This window comes from Scyliorhinus canicula, chromosome 13 (genome assembly GCF_902713615.1).
Source record: "Scyliorhinus canicula chromosome 13, sScyCan1.1, whole genome shotgun sequence".
Taxonomy (NCBI): Eukaryota; Metazoa; Chordata; class Chondrichthyes; order Carcharhiniformes; family Scyliorhinidae; genus Scyliorhinus; species Scyliorhinus canicula.
Window position 1 is genome coordinate 138230826 of NC_052158.1, and position 20418 is coordinate 138251243.

Here is a 20418-nt window from a genome sequence, read left to right on the forward strand (position 1 = left end):
ATTCCTAGAACTGAACCCAGAGTTAGTTCCAGATGGAAAAAAAACACCCCCCTCATTACTTATAAATGTGACAGATGTATACTTCAGATTAGAATTCCAGTTGGTAACTGACGTGATTTGCTGATTATTTCAATTTTAATTTGCATAAATTGTGCTTTTCTGCAGTCAGCTTCTACTCACCCTTCACCGGAAAAAGGTTCTGGTCTGTGTATCCTTTCAAATCTCCATTTGTGCTAATTATTGCAACCTAAAGGGAATGGTGGAGGGTGGAACAGCATACCATTAGGAATGGCGAGGCTATTTAAGAATGCTTGATATTCTAACAGGTTAACATATGTTTTCGAGGTGGTTTCCAAAACAAAATACATTGATACAGAAACAGAAAATGCTGGACCATCTCAGCAGCTCTGACGGCAATTGTGGAGAGAAGGGAGCTAACGTTTATGTCATTAACATATTCTGATCTCTTAATGTGCCACACCATCAGCACCCTTCTTAGCCTTGATCACATTCCCTTTGTCTTTCTGCCCACGACATCTTTGTCAATCTTCACCTGTGGCTGGCTCTCTATCCAGCCCCATCACTCCATGTGCATCGCCCTCTCCCCCCACAACAATATAAATCTGACCCTATTTCCAGTTTCCTCTGGCTTTGAGAGTCATCCAGACTCAAAATATCAAAGAACAAAACAAAGAACAAAGAAAAGTACAGCGCAGGAACAGGCCCTTCGGCCCTCCAAGCCCCTGCCGACCATGCTGCCCACCTAAACTAAAATCTTCTACACTCCCTGGGTCCGTATTCCTCTATTCCCATCCTATTCACATATTTGTCAAGATACCCCTTAAACGCCACTATCGTCCCTGCTTCCACACCTCCTCCGGCACTGTGTTCCAGGCACCCACTACCCTCTGTGTAAAAAAACTTGCCTCCCCAGTGGTGGCAGCTACCCTCAAGATTTGGGGGCAATGGAGGCGGCACAGGGGGGAGGTGGGGGCCTCGATGGGGCCCCCAATACGGGGGAACCACCGGTTTCTTCCGGGGAGAATGAATGGCGGGTTCCAGAGTTGGCACAGGGCAGGTGTCAGGAGGCTGGGGGGCCTGTTCATAGACGGGAAGTTCGCGAGTCTGGGTGAGCTGGAAGGGAAGTTTGGGCTCCCCCGGGGAACACCTTTAGGTACATGCAAGTTAGGGCGTTTGTCAGACGGCAGGTGGCGGGGTTCCCTCTGCTGCCTCCACGTGGGGTTCAGGACAGGGTGCTCTCTGGGGTATGGGTTGGAGAGGGGAGGATCTCGGAAGCGTACCAGGTGATGCAGGAGGTAGACAAGGCCTCGGTGGAGGAGCTGAAAGGTAAATGGGAGGAGGAGCTGGGTGAGGAGATTGAGGAGGGGACGTGGGGGGATGCCCTGGAAAGGGTGAACTCCTCCTCTTCTTGTGCGAGGCTTAGCCTCATACAGTTTAAGGTGCTGCATAGGGCTCATATGACCGGGACAAGGATGAGCCGGTTTTTTTGGGACCGAGGACAGGTGTATTAGGTGCTCTGGGGGCCCAGCAAACCATGTCCACATGTTCTGGGCATGCCCAGCGCTGGGGGAATTTTGGAAGGGTGTAGCAAGGACGGTATCGAGGGTGGTAGGATCCAGGATCAATCCAGGCTGGGGACTCGCAATATTTGGGGTTGCAGTGGAGCCGGGAGTGCAGGAGGCGAAAGAGGTCGGTGTTCTGGCCTTTGCGTCCCTAGTAGCCGGGCGGAGTATTCTTCTTCAGTGGAAGGATGCGAGGCCCCCAAGCGTGGAGGCCTGGGTCAACGATATGGCGGAGTTTATTAAATTGGAGAGGGTGAAATTTGCCCTAAGGGGGTCAGTGCAGGGGTTTTTCAGGAGATGGCAACCATTCCTAGATCTCCCGGCAGAACGGTAAAATCAAAAGGTCAGCAGCAGCAGCAATGGGGGGGGGTCCTCTCTGTTTTTGTTTTGGGTTGAATTCTTTGCCAACGACGGCCGTTTATTTATTGTTTCTCTTTTGTATATACGGGGGGGGGGGGTTGTTCTTTTTGTTCTTAGAATTTTCTGTTACTGTTTTCTTTTTTGTGAAAATGTGAAAATTTGAATTTAAATTATTTTTTTTTAAACTTGCCTCGTTCATCTCCTCTAAACTATGCCCCCTAGTAATTGACCCCTCTACACTGGGAAAAAGCCTCTGACTATCCACTCTGTCTATGCCCCTCATATTCAGTTCCCCTCTCTCTCCACAGATGCTGTCAGACCCGCCGAGATCGTCTAGTATTTTCTGTTTTTGTTTCAGATTCCAGCATCCGCAGTAATTTGTTTTTACATACATTGACACAGCACTTTTACCAAAGCAAAATATCACGACGTACTTCGCAAGGATGCAATTCAACTAAACTGACACTGAGCCACATACGGAGATGTTAGGGCAGGTGACTATCAGAGAGAGGTTTTAAGGGGCATCCTCACAATCATAAAGAGGTTACAGCACAGAAGGAAGTCACTCTGCTCATCACGACCATGCCACCTGACTGCCAGGGCAGCTCAGCTGTTCCCACTCACCTGCCTTTTCCCTGGAACACTGCAAACGTTTACTGTTCAAATAATCATCCAATTCCCATTTGAAAGCCATGATTGAATCTGCGTCCAGCGTACTCCTCAGGCAGTTCATCCCGGCTCCCAACCTCTTGCTTGGTAATAAAAAACACTTTTTCTCGTGTCATCGTTTTGGTTAATTTTGCCAATCGCCTCAAATCAGTGCCCTTGGGTTCTCCAGCCCTTCTGTCGCTGGGAACCTACTCTATCTAGACACACACCCCCCCGCCCCCTCATGAACCCTCAACTCTGTCAAATCACCTCTCAACCTTCCCTCCTCCGAGGAGAACAGTTCCAGCTTCTCCGGCCTTTCCCCGTCACTGGAGTCCCTCAACCCAGGAACCATACTTGGAAATCTTTTCTGCACTTTCTCTAATAACCTTCACACCCTTCCAAAAGTGAGATGCCCAAAAGTGCACATAGCTCCCCCGTTCAGGCCAAACCAATGTTTTATAGACAACAACAATTTTTTGTACATAGCGCCTTTAAATGTAATGAAACATCGCAAAGCACGTGACATGAGTGTTATGAAACAAAGTGTGATGCGAGTCACACATGCTGATATTATGTCAGGTGACCAAAAACTTGATTGCAGAGGTAGGTTTTAAGGAGTGTCTGAAAAAGGAAAGTGAGGCAGAGAGATGGAGAGGTGTAGAGAGGGAATTCCAGAGCTTGGGACCTAGGGCAACTAAAGGCATGGCCACTAATGATGGAGCACCAGATTGGAGATGCACAAGAGGTGAAAGTTAAAGGAGCGCAGATATTTTGGAGTGGTGTTAGGCTGGAGGAGATTATAAGGATAGGGAGGGTCAAGACCAACGGAGGGATTTAAAAATAATGATTCGAATTTTTAAATCGAGCCAGTGCTTACTGTGAAGCCAGTGTAGGCCAGTGAGCACAGGAGTGATAGAGGAACAGGATCTAGTTAGGGACCAATAATGTTTTGTTTAAAATAGATAAAAGTTTGAGATTCAAGACACCAAGTGAAATAAAGGAGTAAGATTCCACAAGTTTTGAACAAACAAAAGTCAACTTTTGTTGAGAAAGGTAAAACAATTTACAATTTCCACTTCATACTCTAACATCCAAGTTAATAATGGGATTTATGTGAATTAAGAGGCAAACTGTGGTCAGCCACATTACACTGCACAATAAATGGCAAATGTAACCAAAACAGATTCCATGTATTTCTCAACAACCCACTCGGACATTTGGTGAGCCAAATCGACCGAAAACTTAGTCTTTCTCATGAGGGTTTCTAATCTCCACATTTGAAGATCTTGCCTTGGGATTCTCTCCAAATGTCACTCTCACTCTGACGGCTTCAGCAATGACCCACCTTGCAGGGTTTCAGTCTCACCTTCCAAGATTCCTTTCCCTGGAATCTCTGAGTACACTGGGGCTTCATTTTCCAGACACAATTCCAGGCCTTTGGCTGTGCCAAGCAGAACATCACTTCTCCCACGGGGGTACCTTTGCACCAATGGCCCACAGCACAGAATGACCAACCTTCAGCTGCCTTGTCGGATCTGCAGGGCTTACCTCGAACCCACTTCACTTGAGGTCTGCTCCCTGCAGCTCTTCAATGTGGAAGATATTTCTCTGTTCCTTTCTCTTGACTTAACACAACCTATTTCTGACCTCCGTATGTTTCCCTCGCCTGATACTTCCTTTTCGGCCCTCTCCCTGGCCCCACCCAGCGTCTCACTCCCTGCGACAATAACTCAACACACAACCAGGTCATCTGCCCCGGCCTTTCGCACTGTGCTTCTTTCTTCTTTTCACACAGACGCACAAGGGTCGGTACTCGGCCTGAAGGTAAAATACCTAAACTTCACATATGCAACCAGCGCATGTGCAGGAGGTCTGAGGTTTGTCAGGAATTTGAGTTCCCAACCTTCGAACTAAAGAAGGTAAGTTTGAGTGTCACCACACTCTTTGGTATCAAAAGACTTGATATACCTCTATTTATAAAGTCCAAAATCCTGTACGCTTTATTAACCACTTTCTCAAGCTGCCCTCGCACCTTCAAATGGGTTGTGCACATATATCCCAGTCCCTCTGCTCCTACGTCCCCCTCAGAATTAAACTCCTTATTTTAAATTATTAGGCCTTGTTCACCCTACCAAAATGGATTAGTTCACACTTCTCTACATTAAATTTAATCCGGCACATGACTGCTCATTCAACCAGCCTGACTTAAAGCCCATCACTGTCCTCCTCACGGTATATAATGTTTTGAAATTTTGAGTGATCAAACATTTGAAAATTGTACTCATATCAATGTCATTAGTATAGATCAAAATGAGCAGGAGACCCAACTACCAACCCCTGGGGGAACTCCACTATAAACCGACCTCCAGTCTGAAAAACCTCGGGCGGGATTCTCCCATACCCGGCGGGGCGGAAGGTCCCGGCGGGACGGAGTGGCGAGAACCCACTCCGGTGTTGGGCCAACCCAAAGGTGCGGAATCCTCTGCCCCTTTAGGGGCTAGGCCCGCCCCAGAGTGGTTGGCGCCCCGCCGGCTAGCGTGGAAGGCCTTTGGCGACGCGCCAGCCAGGGCCGGCCGGTGCTATGTCTTTTCGTCCAACGTCATTTCGTCCAACGACACTTCGTCCACGTCTTTTGGTCCAACGTCTTTTTGTCCGCCCGTCTTTTGGTCCAACGTCACTTCGTCCAATTATCCAATTACAAATAGTTTAATTTAGTTTTTCAATGTTACTGCTCAAGGATCCTCTCCACCTATTTCGCCTCTTGAAGTTGAGTTCTGCATTTGTGCTGCTTGATCTCCAGACATTATTAAGATAAGCTGCAGGATATTCACCCATGTATGCTCCAGCGTGATGAGAGCCATTGTATCTGATGGAATATTTGATCATTTCAGACCTGTAATGTCAGAACCCACTGTCAACCAGAGGTTTTAATCACTCGACGAAAATCGAGTTTAAACCTGCTTCTTTCAGAACTGCACTCATTGTCTAAATCCAATTAGACTCCCACTTATATCTGTGCCTGTCGGAATTGTAGAATATCAAATCATCTTGTCCTCTCCCCATTATTCTCTCTCGGGTACAGTTCTGGAAATCTAACTTTTAGGGAATTTCGGGAATTTACAATTTACATCAATTTTAAGTAATTTCGGGAATTTTAAGTAATTAGTAAACTTTTAGATTTTATAACTGCATTTTTAGATTTTTTAACTTTTTAACTGCATTTTTCAACTTGCATTTTACTTGCATTTTATCAATTACTTGCATTTTAGCAATTAAATTCACTTGCTGTATTGTACTTGCATTTTATCAATTAAATGGTTTTATACGGAGTTAATTTGTAATTGGATAATTGGACGAAGTGACGTTGGACCAAAAGACGGGCAGACAAAAAGACGCTGGACCAAAAGACGTGGACGAAGTGTCGTTGGACGAAGTGACGTCGGACGAAAAGACGCGACACGGGGCCGGCCGGTGCAGGTCCGTTCATGCGCGGGAGCGTCAGCGACTGCTGACGTCATCTCCGCACATGCGCAGGGGGGGTTCACATACGTGTTGGCCATGGCGGAGGCTGACATGGCCGGCGCATAGGAAAAGAGTGTCCCCATGGCACAGGCCCGCCCGCGGATCGGTGGCCAACCGTGGGCCAGGCCACCGTGGGGGCACCCCCCGGGGCCAGATCGGCCCGCGCCCCGCCCCCAGGACCCCAGAGCCCACCCGCGCCGCCAGGTCCCGCCGGTAAGGGACCTAGTCCAATTTACGCCGATGGGACCTGCATAGAACCAGCGGGACTTTGGGCCATTGCGAGCCGGAGAATCGCTGGGGGGGCCCGCCAACCGGCGCGCCGTGATCCCCGCCCCCAGCGAATCTCCGGTGCCGGCGAATTCGGCGGCCGGCGGGATTCACGCCATCCCCCAGCGACTCTCCCATGCAGTCTGAAAAACAACAGTTCACCAGGTTATCATTTCTACAACCTTTTCCATTACCGAGGTTAAACTGACTGGCCTGTAGTTGCTGGATTTATGTTTTTAATCTTTTTTGAGCAAGGGTATAACATTTCCAATTCTCTCCATGCTACTGGTGTAGTCCTAGTACCTTATCAACTTTATGCACAGCCAGTCTTTCTGACAACTCCTGTGTGTCTTTTTTTAGACCATCCAGTGCCTCAACTACCCTCTGTTTCATTATGACTTGGGCAGCATCTTCAACCTTGGTAAAGACAGATGTAAAGTACTAATTTAGTATTCCAGCCATGTCCACTTCCACCATACGTAGATCTTATTAGTTCCTAATCAACCCTACTCCTCCTATTACTATTTAAATGCCTGTAGAACTCTTTTGGATCCCCTTTTATGTTAGCTACCAGTCTCTTCTCATGCTCGCTCTTTGCTGCAGTTCAGGCATACAAGCTGAAATTCAAGCGGGAGAATCAGCTGAGAAGGTCGTGCAGTGCTGGTGTAAGGAAACAGAAGAGCTCCTACGTGACTGCTTAGAGACAGTGGACTGGTCCATATTTAAGAATTCCGCGACCAACTTAAATGTGTATGCCACCACCGTCACAGACTTCATCAGCAAATGTGTGGACGACTGCCAAAGAAAGCAGTACGTACGCTCCCCAACCGGAAACCATGGCTTAATCGCGAGATTGACTCCCTACTGAAGGACAGGTCTGAGGCGTTCAAGTCAGGTGATCCTGAACTATACAAGTAATCCAGGTACAACCTCCGCAAAGCCATCCAAGATGCCAAAAGAGAATATCAGACCAAGCTCGTGTCACAGACTAGCGTTACAGACTCTCGGCGGTTGTGGCAAGGTCGAAACAACATAATGGGTGAAGCCGAGCAGTATCGCCAGCAACAGAGCACCCCTCCCTGATTAACTCAATGCATTCTGTGCTCGGTTCGAGCAGGAAACCAAGAGTCCGCTGTCGAGTGACCCAGCAGCCCATACCAACCGTCACAGCTTCCGAAGTCAGATTGGCCTTCCTGAAAGTGAACCCTCGGAAGGCAACGGGTCCGGACGGAATCCCTGATCGTGCAATCAGAGCCTGTGCGGACCATCTGGCAGATGGGTTCGCGGACATCTTTAACCTCCGCTCCGAGGTCCCCACCAGTTTCAAGAAGACTACCATCATACTGGTGCCAAAGAAGAACTAGGCATTGTGCCTCAATGACTACTGTCCGGTGGCCCTGACTTCAGTCGTAATGAAGTGCTTCGAGAGGTTGGTCATGAAGCGCATCATCTCCATACTCCCAGAATGCCTTGATCCACTGCAATTCGCATAATGCCGCAACTGGTCCACAGCAGACGCCATCTCCCTGGCCCTACTCTCATCCCTAGAGCATCGCAACAACAACGACTCCTACATCAGACGCCTATTTATTGACAACAGCTCAGCCTTCAATACCATAATCCCAGCCAAGCTCATATCAAAGCTCCAAAACCTAGGACTTGGCTCCTCACTCTGCAACTGGGTCCTCGATTTTCTGACCCACAGACCACAATCAGTAAGAATAAACAACAACATCTCCTCCACAATAGTACTCAATACCGGCGTCCCACAAGGCTGCATACTTAGCCCCCTACTCTACTCCCTGTACACACACGACTGCGTGGCAAAACTTGGTTCCAACTCCATCTACAAGTTTGCTGACGATACGACCATAGTGGGCCGGATCTCGAATAACGACGAGTCAGAATACAGGAGGAAGATAGAGAACCTAGTAGAGTGGTGCAGCGACAACAATCTATCCCTCAATGCCAGCAAAACTACAGAGCTGGTCATTGACTACAGGAAACAAAGTACTGTACACATCCCTGTCAGCATCAACGGGGCCGAGGTGGAGATAGAACATAGAACAGTACAGCACAGAACAGGCCCTTCGGCCCTCGATGTTGTGCCGAGCAATGATCACCCTACCCAAACCCACGCATCCACCCTATACCCGTAACCCAACAACTCCCCCCCTTAACCTTACTATTAGGACACTACGGGCAATTTAGCATGGCCAATTCACCTAACCCGCACATCTTTGGACTGTGGGAGGAAACCGGAGCACCCGGAGGAAACCCACGCACACACGGGGAGGACGTGCAGACTCCGCACAGACAGTGACCCAGCCGGGAATCGAACCTGGGACCCTGGAGCTGTGAAGCATTTATGCTAACCACCATGCTACCATGCTGCCCTAGAAATGAAATGAAATGAAAATCGTTTATTGTCACGAGTAGGCTTCAATGAAGTTACTGTGAAAAGTCCCTAGTTGCCACATTCCGGCGCCTGTCCGGGGAGGCTGGTACGGGATGATTAGCAGTTTCAAATTTCCAGGGGTACAGATCTCCAAAAATCTGTCCTGGTCTACCCACATCGACACTACCTCCAGGAAAGCACAATAGCGCCTATACTTCCTCAGGAAACTAAGGAAATTCAACATGTCCACACTGACTCTTACCAACTTTTACAGATGCACCATAGAAACCATCCTATCTGGCTGGTATGGCAACTGCTCGGCCCAAGACGCAAGAAACTTCAGAGAGTAGTGAACACAGCCCAGTCCATCACACAAACCTGCCTCCGATCCAGTGACTCCATCTACAGCTCCCGCTGCCTGGGGAAAGCGGGCAGCATAATCAAATACCCCTCCCACCCGGCTGACTCCCTCTTCCAACTTCTTCCATCGGGCAGGAGATACAAAAGTCTGAGAACACGCACGAACAGACTCAAAAACAGCTTGTTCCCCGCTGTGACCAGACTCCTAAACGACCCTCTTAAGGACTGACCTGATTAACACTACACCCCTGTGTGCTTCACCCGGTGCCAGAGTTTATAGAGTTACATTGTGTACCTTGTGTTGCCCTATTATGTATTTTCTTTTATTTCCTTTTCTTTTCAGGTACGTAATGATCTATTGAGCTGCTCGCAGAAAAATAGTTTTCACTGTACCTCGGTACATGTGACAATACATAAATCCAACCCAATCCAATCTCTTATTTTTCACTTTCCCTCTGACCTTTCGATATTTAGCCTCATTCTCAATTTCATATTTACCCTTTTACTGCTTCATCTTACTCTCTAACACTTCTATCATCCAAGGAGCTCTGGCTTGGTTGTTGTCCCATACTCACTTGTGGGAATGCATCTCCATTTAAATGCATCTCCACCTTAAAGGCAGTCCATGGTCCATTACCGTTTTGCCTACCAATCTTTCATTCCAATTGACCTCAGCCAGATCCATTCTCACCCCACTGAAATGGCCCTCCGCCAATTAATAATTTTCAGTCTGGATTGCTCCATGCCCTTTTCCATAGCTAACTTAAACTGACACTTAATCCACTTGTCCCACCTCATTCCCCATTTTTCCTTCTTCTTTGGCCGGACTAGAAAAGAGGAGAGAGGTAGAGGGGGTGACTTTTTTTTTGTGTGTGCAAGGGGGGAGGATTTCGGAGCTCGGCAGCCGAAGACTCAGTCAATAATGGTGAGGCAATAAAAATCAGGGGTGCAATAGGTCAGAATTAGGTGCCTGCTGAGATATCAGAGGATTGTAGGGCTGGAGGAGGTGTCAGAAATAGGGAGGGCCAGGCCGTCAAAGAATTTGGAAACAGGAATGAAAGTTTTAAAATCAAGGATTTACTGGGTCAGAAGTCAATGTAGGTCAGCAAGCACAACTGTGGATGGAAATGGAACTGAGAAAATGGCCAGAGAGATTTGGAAGGGCTCCAGGTTTAGCGGATGCAGCATCAAAACAATGCCCCACCCGCATGTGATACAATATGCTGGGAGAGTCACGTTGCCCAAATGGTCAGCTCTGAATACAGTAGGTGGGATTTTCCAGCTCTTCACGTCGGCTGAATCTCCCAGTTCCACCGAATGCAAGCCACCCCAGCGAGCCTCCTGGCAGCGGGAAGGTCGAGTCACGCAAAGCGGTGTAGACATCAGTGGGGCCGGAAAATCCCATCGGCGGACAACGGCAAGCCGCCTCCACCACCGGGAAACCCCCCCCAAGGGGGTATGCAGTTTTCCTAGCTTGTGCTGCAGTATTAGACATGCTTGAGGTTTTCTTTCCTGTGGGAGTGGGGAGCGGCGTTCTTTTTAAAAATTAATTTACGGGATGTGGGCGTCGCTGATTAGGCCAACATTCATTGACCATCCCTAGTAGCCTTTCAGAAGGTGGTGGCAAGTTGCCTCCTTGAACCGCTGCAGTTCCAGATGTGTAGGTACACCCACAGTGCTGTTAGGGAGGGAGTTCCAGAATTTTGACCCAGCGACAGCGATAAATTTCCAAGTCAGGGTGGTGAGTGACTTGGATGGACACCTCCAGGTGTTGAGGATTCCCAGGTATCTGCTGCTCCTGTCCTTCTAGATGGTAGTGGTCATGGGTTTGGAAGATGCTGTCTAAGGAACCGGTGAGTTACTGCAGTGCATCTTGTAGATGGTACACACACTGCCACTGTTCGTCGGTGGTGGAGTTTGTACAGGGGTTTAAAAAAAAAGGAAATTGCATTTCACAGTCCAAGAGTTTAAAACACAGCATATCAAATCATTTTTCCAAATTTATTTAGCGTCAACTTACAAGCTTTGCATCCACATCCATGATGTCATCATATAATATAAATAACATACATTTTATTCTGCAAACAAAAGGTTTGACCTAACTACAAACCTCCAAACTTGATCAATGTTGTGAGTTAATCCTATTTCCAACTTTGGAAGATCAGCAAGGCGTATTTTCTTTTGCAAGAATAGATCTTTCCATTACAGCAACCAGTGAAAGAAATTAGTCTCGTGCAAATTACCAGAAAGTTATTTAACCCCATTGTGTGCAACCATTAATAGGCCTACCCTTGAAACCTCAGAAATTACCACACTATACATACTCTGCAAAAAGATATATAGTTACCGAACCTTTGACGGCAGAAACTGAAAATTTCTAAATAATGCCAAAATATTATTTTTTTTAAATTGAAAGGAAGCAGAATATGTACTGGCAGACAGGTGCGAGTAACTGAAAATGGGTCTGGACGCAGCTGGAAGCAGCTCAGTGTCAAAAACACACGGGTGTTTGGGGTGTAAAGTTCATAGCTCCTCAAGCCCATCATATCATGAAGAAAGATGCAAGTTTATAGCAACAGATCCCCCCATAGTTAATTAGCCTGTCAGCAGGACTGTGCAGAGGTCAATCTTTTATCTGGAGGCAAAGAGTGTGCTTTTAAAAATTCCAACACAAAAATAAAACGGTCTGGCAGTTCGGGCTTAAGTCGCTAGCGAGCAATGTTGACAGAATTCTACCCTTTCAGCGGGAGTTGCTGCTTGGATTCAACTGAACAGATAGAAAGCTGCAAGGGAGAACATTATTTAGGAGTAGATGAATACGGGAAGAAAAATGCCTCAGTAATAGGTCTTAATTTTCAGCAGGGTGATAACTTAGCCATGGCTCTTTGCAGAAAGATGCCATCAAGCCTTACGCCTTGGTTCCTTATAGTCAACTGAATCACAAGTGTTGGAGCAACTTAAGCTGTGGTTAACCTTCAGCACTATTTCCACTGAAGTGATGCTTACACCAAAAACATTTAACCGCTTCACTGGCACAAGCCAGCTTGTGCAAAATGCATGCAGGACAATTGCTTCAGTTTGCACGATTATTTTAACAGCTAGCATCTAGCAGCCATTCAAGAAGGCAGTTCGCCATCACCTTCTCAGGACAATTAGGGATGTGCAACAGATGCTGGACTATCCAGCGACGCCCACATCCCATGAATGAATAGAAAAGGTTCAAGGAATTAAGCAGCTATAATCCCTAAAATATGCAACGCTGTGTAAATTAGATGAGCTTCAAGTCATCTACTGAGGTGCATGCAATAAATTTATGGATGGATTAAAATAAATGGCTACATTAAACCTAAAAATAAAGGCATGGTAGCTCATTATAAAAGATTTATTAAAGATTATTGGAGAAAATTGGGAAAGCTAAATAAGTGAAGGATAATGATCCCTTCACTTATTTAGCTTTTCCCAATTTTGTCCATTCTTTTCTTCAAAGGCAATGATACCTGCTGCACTTCCATAGGTGTGCTCCTTGCTCAGGCCATTCTTTATGTGTGAGCCTAAACATAAAGCACCATTAGTCCACTCCATTGATGAGGAAATCATAGTTGAACCCAATCCTAAAACCGTATAATATTTCAATACACATGCTTTGCAAAATGTAATCAGACACAGGAACCATGGTTTTTTAAAAAAATTAATTTACGGGATGTGAGCGTCGCTGGTTAGGCCAACAATTATTGCCCATCCCTAGTTGCTCTTCAGAAGGTGGTGGTGAGTTGCCTTCTTGAACCTCTGCAGTCTTGGAGGTATAGGTACACCCACAGTGCTTTTAGGGGGGGAGTTCCATGGTTTTGACCCTTGACAGTAAAGGAACAGCAATATATTCCCAAGTCGGGGTAGTTAGTGATTGGAGGAGAACCCCCAGGCGGTGGGGTTCCCAGGTATCTGCTGCTCTTGTCCTTCTAGATGGTAGTGGTCATGGGTTTAGAAGATGCTTGGCGAGTTCCTACAGTGCATGTTGTAAATGGTTTACACGGCTACCACTGTTCTTCGGTGGTGGAGGGTTTGAATGTTTGTGGAACGTTAATGAAAATTAATCAAGTGGCTGTTTTGTCCTGGATGGTATTGAGCTTCTGGAGTGTTTTTGGAGCTGCACTCAGCCAGGCAAGTGGAGAGTATTCCATTACACTCTTGACTTGTGCCTTGTAGATGGTGGACAGGCTTTTTTTTAGGCAATGGTAATGCCATTTAATGTCATGGGTCAATGGTGAGATCCTCTCTTGTAGGCGATAATCATTGCCTGGCACCTGTGTAGCGCAAATATTACTTGTCACTTGTCAGCCCAAAACTGGTCTTGCTGCATTTTGACATGTACTGCTTCGTTTTCTAAGGAGTGGTAAATGAAGCTGAACATTGTGCAGTCATCTGCGACCATCCCCGCTTCTGACCTTATGGTGGAAGGGAGGTCATTGACGAAGCAACTGAAGATGGTGGTACATCCTCTCTTCATCAGTAGGGTACTGATGCATGGGGCAGAATTTAATGTAGCCAACGGCAGAAAGTGAGGGGATGGGTACAAAAACCTGACACTGATTGGGTACAAATGGAGGAGGAATCCTGTAAAGGAACGACCCTCCGGGCCATGGCTACAGCAGCACTCCCATCCTCCTCAACAAGGTGCACAACGAGCCCAGTGGTAGCGGCCATGCTGAGAATGTGGACCCAGTTGAGACAGCACTTTGGGATAACCAAAATATGTTCCCCATGGCCCCCATCTGCAGCCATCACCGATTTCCCCCCAGCCATGCTAGATACCACCTTTTAAAGATGGAGGCAGAATGGGGGCACATTGACGGTCGGGGACTTCTACCTAGGGTGCAGACTGGCGACACTGGACGAACTGACGAGGAAGTGGAAACTAGCAAAAGGACAGGAATTGAGACACCTCCAAATAAAACACTTCCTCCGCAAACAGACAGTAGGTTACCCCGGGGCCCCAGAAAACACACTACTAGAGGACCTGATAGGCACAAGCAGCGAGAAGGGGGGGCTATGTGGGAACATATACGGACAGCTACTGGACAGAGCCCGAACACCACTGGACGGGACCAGACAGAAATGGGAGGACGAACTGGGGACAGAGGTGGGATGAGGACTCTGGAGCGAAGCACTGAGCAGGGCAAACTCCACCTCCTCCTGCGCAAGGCTAAGCCTAATGCAGCTCAAAGTGGTGCACAGAGCGCACCTGACCAGAACCCGAATGAGCAGGTTCTTCCCGGAGGTGGAGGACAAATGTGAGCGGTGCCAGAGGGGCCCGGCCAACCTCACCCACAGGTTTCCGATCCAGAGGGCAACAAAATGTACATAGAACATAGAACACTACAGCGCAGTACGGGCCCTTCGGAGTTAGTTAAATGAGACAAAACAAACCACTCTGTAAAATAAAGTAAATTAGTGCGGGCAAGAAAAATAACTGTTTATAAATATGAGAAATGCCAATAAAAAGATTTTTTAAAAAGCATTTAATGGAGCCTGCCAGAGCAGGCATGATGGCGGGGCAGGGGGGAGGGCAGCACCCTTCTGGGGGCAGGATTTCTCCTGGGTTATTGATCATGTGGGAGGCTCAACACCGTGGTCGGAAGCGGGGGGGTGTGGTTGTTTGGCTTTCAGTGGCCTGCCCATTCACGATGTCGGCTCCCTTGATCGGTTTCCCACACCCCCACTCCAGCCAATGGAATATTAAGAATATCCAAAGAGCAGGACAAGTTCTCTCTGCGTCTGAGCCAAAAGTTAATCATTAAAGCAGCATAATTGAAACAGATCATTTGTCCATTAACTCACAACTGTTAGTGGGGCCTCGCCGTGGATAAATAATCTGCCACATTCCTCAACATTGCATTACGATACTGCCTACAATTCAAAAGTACTGCATTGACTGCAAAGTGCTTTGGAATATCCTGAGTTCATGAATCAAAGTTGAAAAATGAATTTAAAGAACTTTCCATATTAAGGAACTACAAGCGGAATTTTTTCAGAATAGCGTGTCTCCCAATGGCGGGACTGGAAGTGAGCTCCACATTTGCTCACGCACACAAATGCATTGCAAATCATAAGTACGCCAATCAGGCAAGTGCCCTACTGTCAATTACACGACAGGGGTTGGCAGGACATGTCTGTTCCTGCCATCAGGTGACTCAGTTTCAGGGCGGGTGAGGCTATAAAAGGTATCCAGTCTGCTGGCAGGTGTCAAGTTTGAATAGTAATCCTCCACATGCAGGGCCATTCAGAATTTTATTTTCAGACTCACCGCCGCCACCCCACTTTGACACCCTTTTATCAATTATCCCTCATCACTTCCCCCTTTTCTCTCATTTTGGACGCCCATCACTGCCCCCCATTTCATCAATGTGTGCATACAGGCAAAGAGTGGCCCCACGGCTCAAAGGTACCCCTGGAGGTCACCTCCAGGCTAAGAATGGGGGACGTGCTCTTTCCCTGGGATGGCAATGAGAGATCCTCCCATTTGGCCAAGGCAGCCTGGGCAGAGATTGCAGGGGAGCCCAGCAGATGTGGGGTCCAGCCATAAACCCGGCTGCAATGTCGCAAAATGATGACCAACTAGCTCTGATCAACCAGACTACGTGACAATGCGGCATTGCATCAAAGGGCCTCGCGTGAGGATATCAAGCAAATGGGGAGAGATGCCAGGAGGGGAAATGCAGGATCATCATCAGTAACACATGGCAAAAGAGACAAGACCATGTGACACTCGTGCATGATAATGCGATTGGGACCAGTTGGGGTGTGCGGCCAGTAGACGACATGGGAATGCAAGAGGAGTAAGGGTATTTCTTGATGTGTCAGTAAGTCTTCATGTTGTCATGCATGATAAGGAGGCCTTCCATGCCGGGGGATGTCCAAGACCAGAGGGGGGTGCGGCCAATCTCAGAGAGTTAGCGCCTTATGAAGAGGAAGCCATGGAGATTGTGTGCGAGCAGGGAGGCCAGTCCATTATAGATAATGGTGCTGGCCTAGCCAGCCAGCAGAGTGAAAATGACTCCAAGCTGCTGATGAATCATCTGCACATTAAAAACACGTGTGAAATATAGTTTCCTTGTAAACCTAGCTTCTCCTTACTGTCTTTCTTGTTGTTCTCCACTGGAGGTCGTACTCATAGCCAAAGCTCACAGTAGAACCAATGACCCCTCTAATGAGCACCAAGAACATTCAAAGTTTGTGTATCGAAACATGCTGGTGATCACTTCACAGACCTGTCCCAACAGCTGAGGGAGGCTGTAATATCCGAGGTACCGGAAAGTGGGAGGACTGTTGGGGGATCAGATCCTTGTTGAGCCCCTGGCTGGTAATGGACCTCTGGTCTCGGTCACAATAAGCCTGCTGGAGATGCAGAGGCAGGTCAAAGTACCAGAGTCTATGTGGAACCTTCCGCAGATGGTGGAGGGGTCCATTCAAGGTTTGAGCTCTGGTATGGGTGCACATGATTTCTTGCACAAGTCTATCATACCACCTATAGGCACAAGGAGCATCACCTGCAAGCGGGTGCTCCACATCCTCTCTGCTGATGGGTCTAGTAGGTGAGGCTGAGGAGACTGCCCCTGTATCCACCTTTGTATTCACGCAGGAGACCCTCGGCCCCAGTAGTCCATGCCCTCAAGGCATCAGACCACCAGAGGATGCCCACCAAGGGTAATTGCACCATTGAGGACAATGAGCAATGCTTTCATGAGCCTGCCTCCACATCAGTGGATGATGGAAGTCACACCAAGATGTTAGTGAAAGCAGTGGGCACAAATGAAAGATTAAGGCATTATGAGGGTACAACGGTGGGAAAGGTGTTCATACACTGTTAACTCATACATATGTGTACAAAGTTCACATTATGGTTTGTTCATCTGATGTGCATTTTAGGGATGTCTTCATTCAGGGGGCATATTGCACTTCATGATTGGTATCTATTGCTAAATGAAGGGTACTGAGCGAGATTTAACTTGTGTAGGAAACAAATGTGGTGGAATGCTGGAGGCCAGTCTTCATTGGATTGTAATGTGTGTGGCCTGACCGTATTCTCAAGGCAATGCAACATGGTCGAGCATGTGACATCTGCTGACCGTCCCAGAAGCGACATCCGAGCATGAGAAGAGACGTGCTGCTTGTGCAAAAGGAGCGGAAAGATGGCTCACAATAGCTTCAGTAACGTCTATGCCAGTGCAAAGCATTTTTCCTCGGGGGGCAGTCACGTTTTCCATGCTGTGAGATAAAGGTTCACTTTTCTTGGCCTCCATGGGGTAGAGGGCAAGGGTAGTGAGGTTTGTTTGTAGGCTGGCAGAGGTTGGTGCACATTCAGATCAGGCAAAGGTTTGCATTCATTTCTCGGCAAAATGACTAAAGATGAGATTATCTCTGACAGCCCAGGCACAATTTTCTATGGACCATGCATCTTGGAGAGGTGCCGCGATATGTTTTTTATAATTCATTTTTACAGGATGTGGGCATCGTTGGCTAGACCAGCATTAATTACACTGAATTAGGCAAAGACAAAGCTTCACCCCTGATCCAAAGATTAAACAACCTTGGCTGGTGCATGGCACCTTGTAAGTTGTCAGGAAACAAGAGGCATGAGAGACCTGTGCGCCGCTGACTTAATCTTAAGGGTAGTGCCCAATATGGTGAGGCTCCCATTTAATGAGTATTCATGGTATGCAAATGCTTGGTAAATAGGTTCCCACTACTGGCCGGCTGAGATGACCATTCCGCCACTGACACGCCACCAACTGAATTCCCCACACTTAACCTGGTCGGGAAACTGAGATTTTGACACCTGCCTAATAAGGATCCCCGACTCGCCTCATTTCCTGCTCTTACAGGCACCATTAAATAATACTAATAATAATCTTTATTGTCACAAGTAGGCTTACATTAACACTGCAATGAAGGTACTGTGAAAAGCCCCTAGTCATCACAGTCGTACACAGTGGGAGAATTCAGAATGTCCAAATTACCTAACAGCACGTCTTTCGGGACTTGTGAGAGGAAACCGGAGCACCCAGAGGAAACTAACGCAGACACGGGGAGAACATGCAGACTCCGCACAGGCAGTGACCCAAGCCGGGAATCGAACCTGGGACCCTGGCGCTGTGAAGCAACAGTGCTAACCACTGTTCTACCATGCCGCCCATAAATAATGTAACGTGTATATTGTTTGGTGGACTCGAAATAGGCATAACGATGTCAGCTGGATCCATGGCAGTAGGTGAAGATAAAACTAAGACACAGCTGCTTTCTTTGCTGGAGGGAGTTAATTGACTTAGTTCACAGCTAACAGTACTCCAATCACCCAGTGTCCCAACTATCCTCAGTTACAGCACCACAGATACCCATCACCTGCTTAACAATGTAATTGCCAATAAACCTGAATTGTGTAACTGCCACCATTTCTTAACAATGTCATTAATAAGGCATTGACAAAAGAGAGCAAACTATTCTATCAAAGCAGCATACTTAAATCTTGACTTTAATGTATAAAAAAGTCCCACGGTGCTTCAGAGGAATATTATCAAACTGAATGTGACCAGGAAACATAAGGAAATATTAGGATAGGTGACCAAAAGCTTAGTTAAAGAGATAGGTTTAAAGAAGGAGGGCGAGAGGTAGAGCAAGATTTACAGAGAGAATTCCAGAGATTAGGGCCCAGGCAGCTGAAGGCACAGCTGCCAATGGAGATCATAGAATCACACTATCTCTTCCACTCATAATTTTGTACACCTCAATTAAGTCACCCCTCAGCCTTCTTTGTTCCAAGGAAAATAACCCCAACCTATCCAATCTCTCCTCGTAACCACACTTTTCCAGCACTGGCAACATTCTTGTAAGTTTCCTCTGCACTCTGTCCAGAACAATAATGCTCTTCCTGCAACGTGGCAACCAGAACTGCACACACTATTCCAGTTGTGGCCTGACCAGCTTTTTATACAATTCCAACAAGTTGGAAGAAGATGTACACGAAGCAGAATTAGAGGAGCATAGAGATCTTGGAAAGTTAGAATCACAGGATGGTTATAGTCCAGAATGTGGCCATTCGACCCTTCAAGCCCGTGCCAGCCCTTCTGCAGAAGTAATTTAGCCAATACCACTTCCCCATCCTTTCCTCGTAACCCGACAAAGTTGTTTCCTTCAGGCCCTTATCCAATTCCCTTTGGTACCAGTGAAAGGAAATTACAGAGATAGGCAGGGGTTGGGTAGAATGCCGGGTTGGATAGAATGCCGGGTTGGATAGAATGCCGGGTTGGATAGAATGCCGGGTTGGGTAGAATGCTGGGTTGGGGGGGAAGAGAGAAAGAGAGAGAGAGAGAGAGAAGACAAACAAGATTGAAGTTTTCAAATTGGAAATGTTGCCATCTCTCACTGATTATTACTAGATCATAAGCTTTCACTTGATCAACAGTATATGAAATTAACATTTGGAGAATAGGGAATATTTGTACCTAAAGTTATTTTTGTTGGAGAGATGCAGGTTTTGAATTACCTTGAATGAAAGCAGTTATTTTTTTTTTTTAATTATTATTTGGGATGTTGACATTGATAGTCATTTATTGCCCATTCCTATTTGCTCCTGAGAAGTTGGTGATCATTGTTCTTGAAACACCAACGCACATGCGGTGGTAATCCGGCACTGCTGTTAGGAAGGCAGTTCCTGGATTTTGACTTGGTGACCCTGAAGAAGTGGTGAAATTGGTCCAGCTCAGGATGCTGTGCAATTTGGGGCGGAGCTTGGAGTTGATGCAGCTTCCCCTTCGTGCAGGGAAACAAGGTCAGAGGTCAAGTCAGCCCAAGAATTCCCTGCCAAATAGCAGAAGCTCTGGAACCTTGCTTTTCCCCCAATGGTGTAAAGTGAAAGAAATAGGGAATAAACTAAAATATAACGGGATTATAGACAGAAAATTGCCTGCAGTGTGAAACAAGAAAGAAAAATATGTCTATTGGTTATGTGGAAAAGTCAAGCAAATTCACACAATGAATTCCCAGTCTTAGGTAAACCAATCATTTTTAGACTAGTTTCTCCCCCTCTGATAAAGACATTAAAACCCAGGCAAAGCATCGTAATACAGTTTCTGACATGGCCAAGGGAAGTTTTATTTTTTTAATATAAATTTAGAGTACCCAATTATTTTTTCCCCAATTAAGGGGCAATTTAGCATAGCCAATCCACCTAACCTGCACATAGAACATTACAGCACAGTACAGGCCCTTCGGCCCTCGATGTTG

At 46.9% G+C, this 20418-nt stretch overlaps 1 protein-coding gene across 5 annotated transcripts in view; it reads right to left on the minus strand.

Annotated features, from left to right (window-relative positions):
- LOC119975414 (transcription factor Dp-2-like) overlaps positions 1 to 20418 on the minus strand; it is a 225226-nt gene that overhangs the window by 150244 nt on the left and 54564 nt on the right. For 4 of the 5 annotated variants that reach the window (XM_038815034.1, XM_038815032.1, XM_038815030.1 and 1 more), the window contains exon 3: positions 181 to 247. The exons of the other annotated variant lie outside the window; for it this stretch is intronic. In XM_038815034.1, the coding sequence (XP_038670962.1) occupies positions 181 to 247 (67 nt within the window). The remainder of the gene's footprint in view (positions 1 to 180; positions 248 to 20418) is intronic. 5 annotated transcript variants of the gene reach the window in all.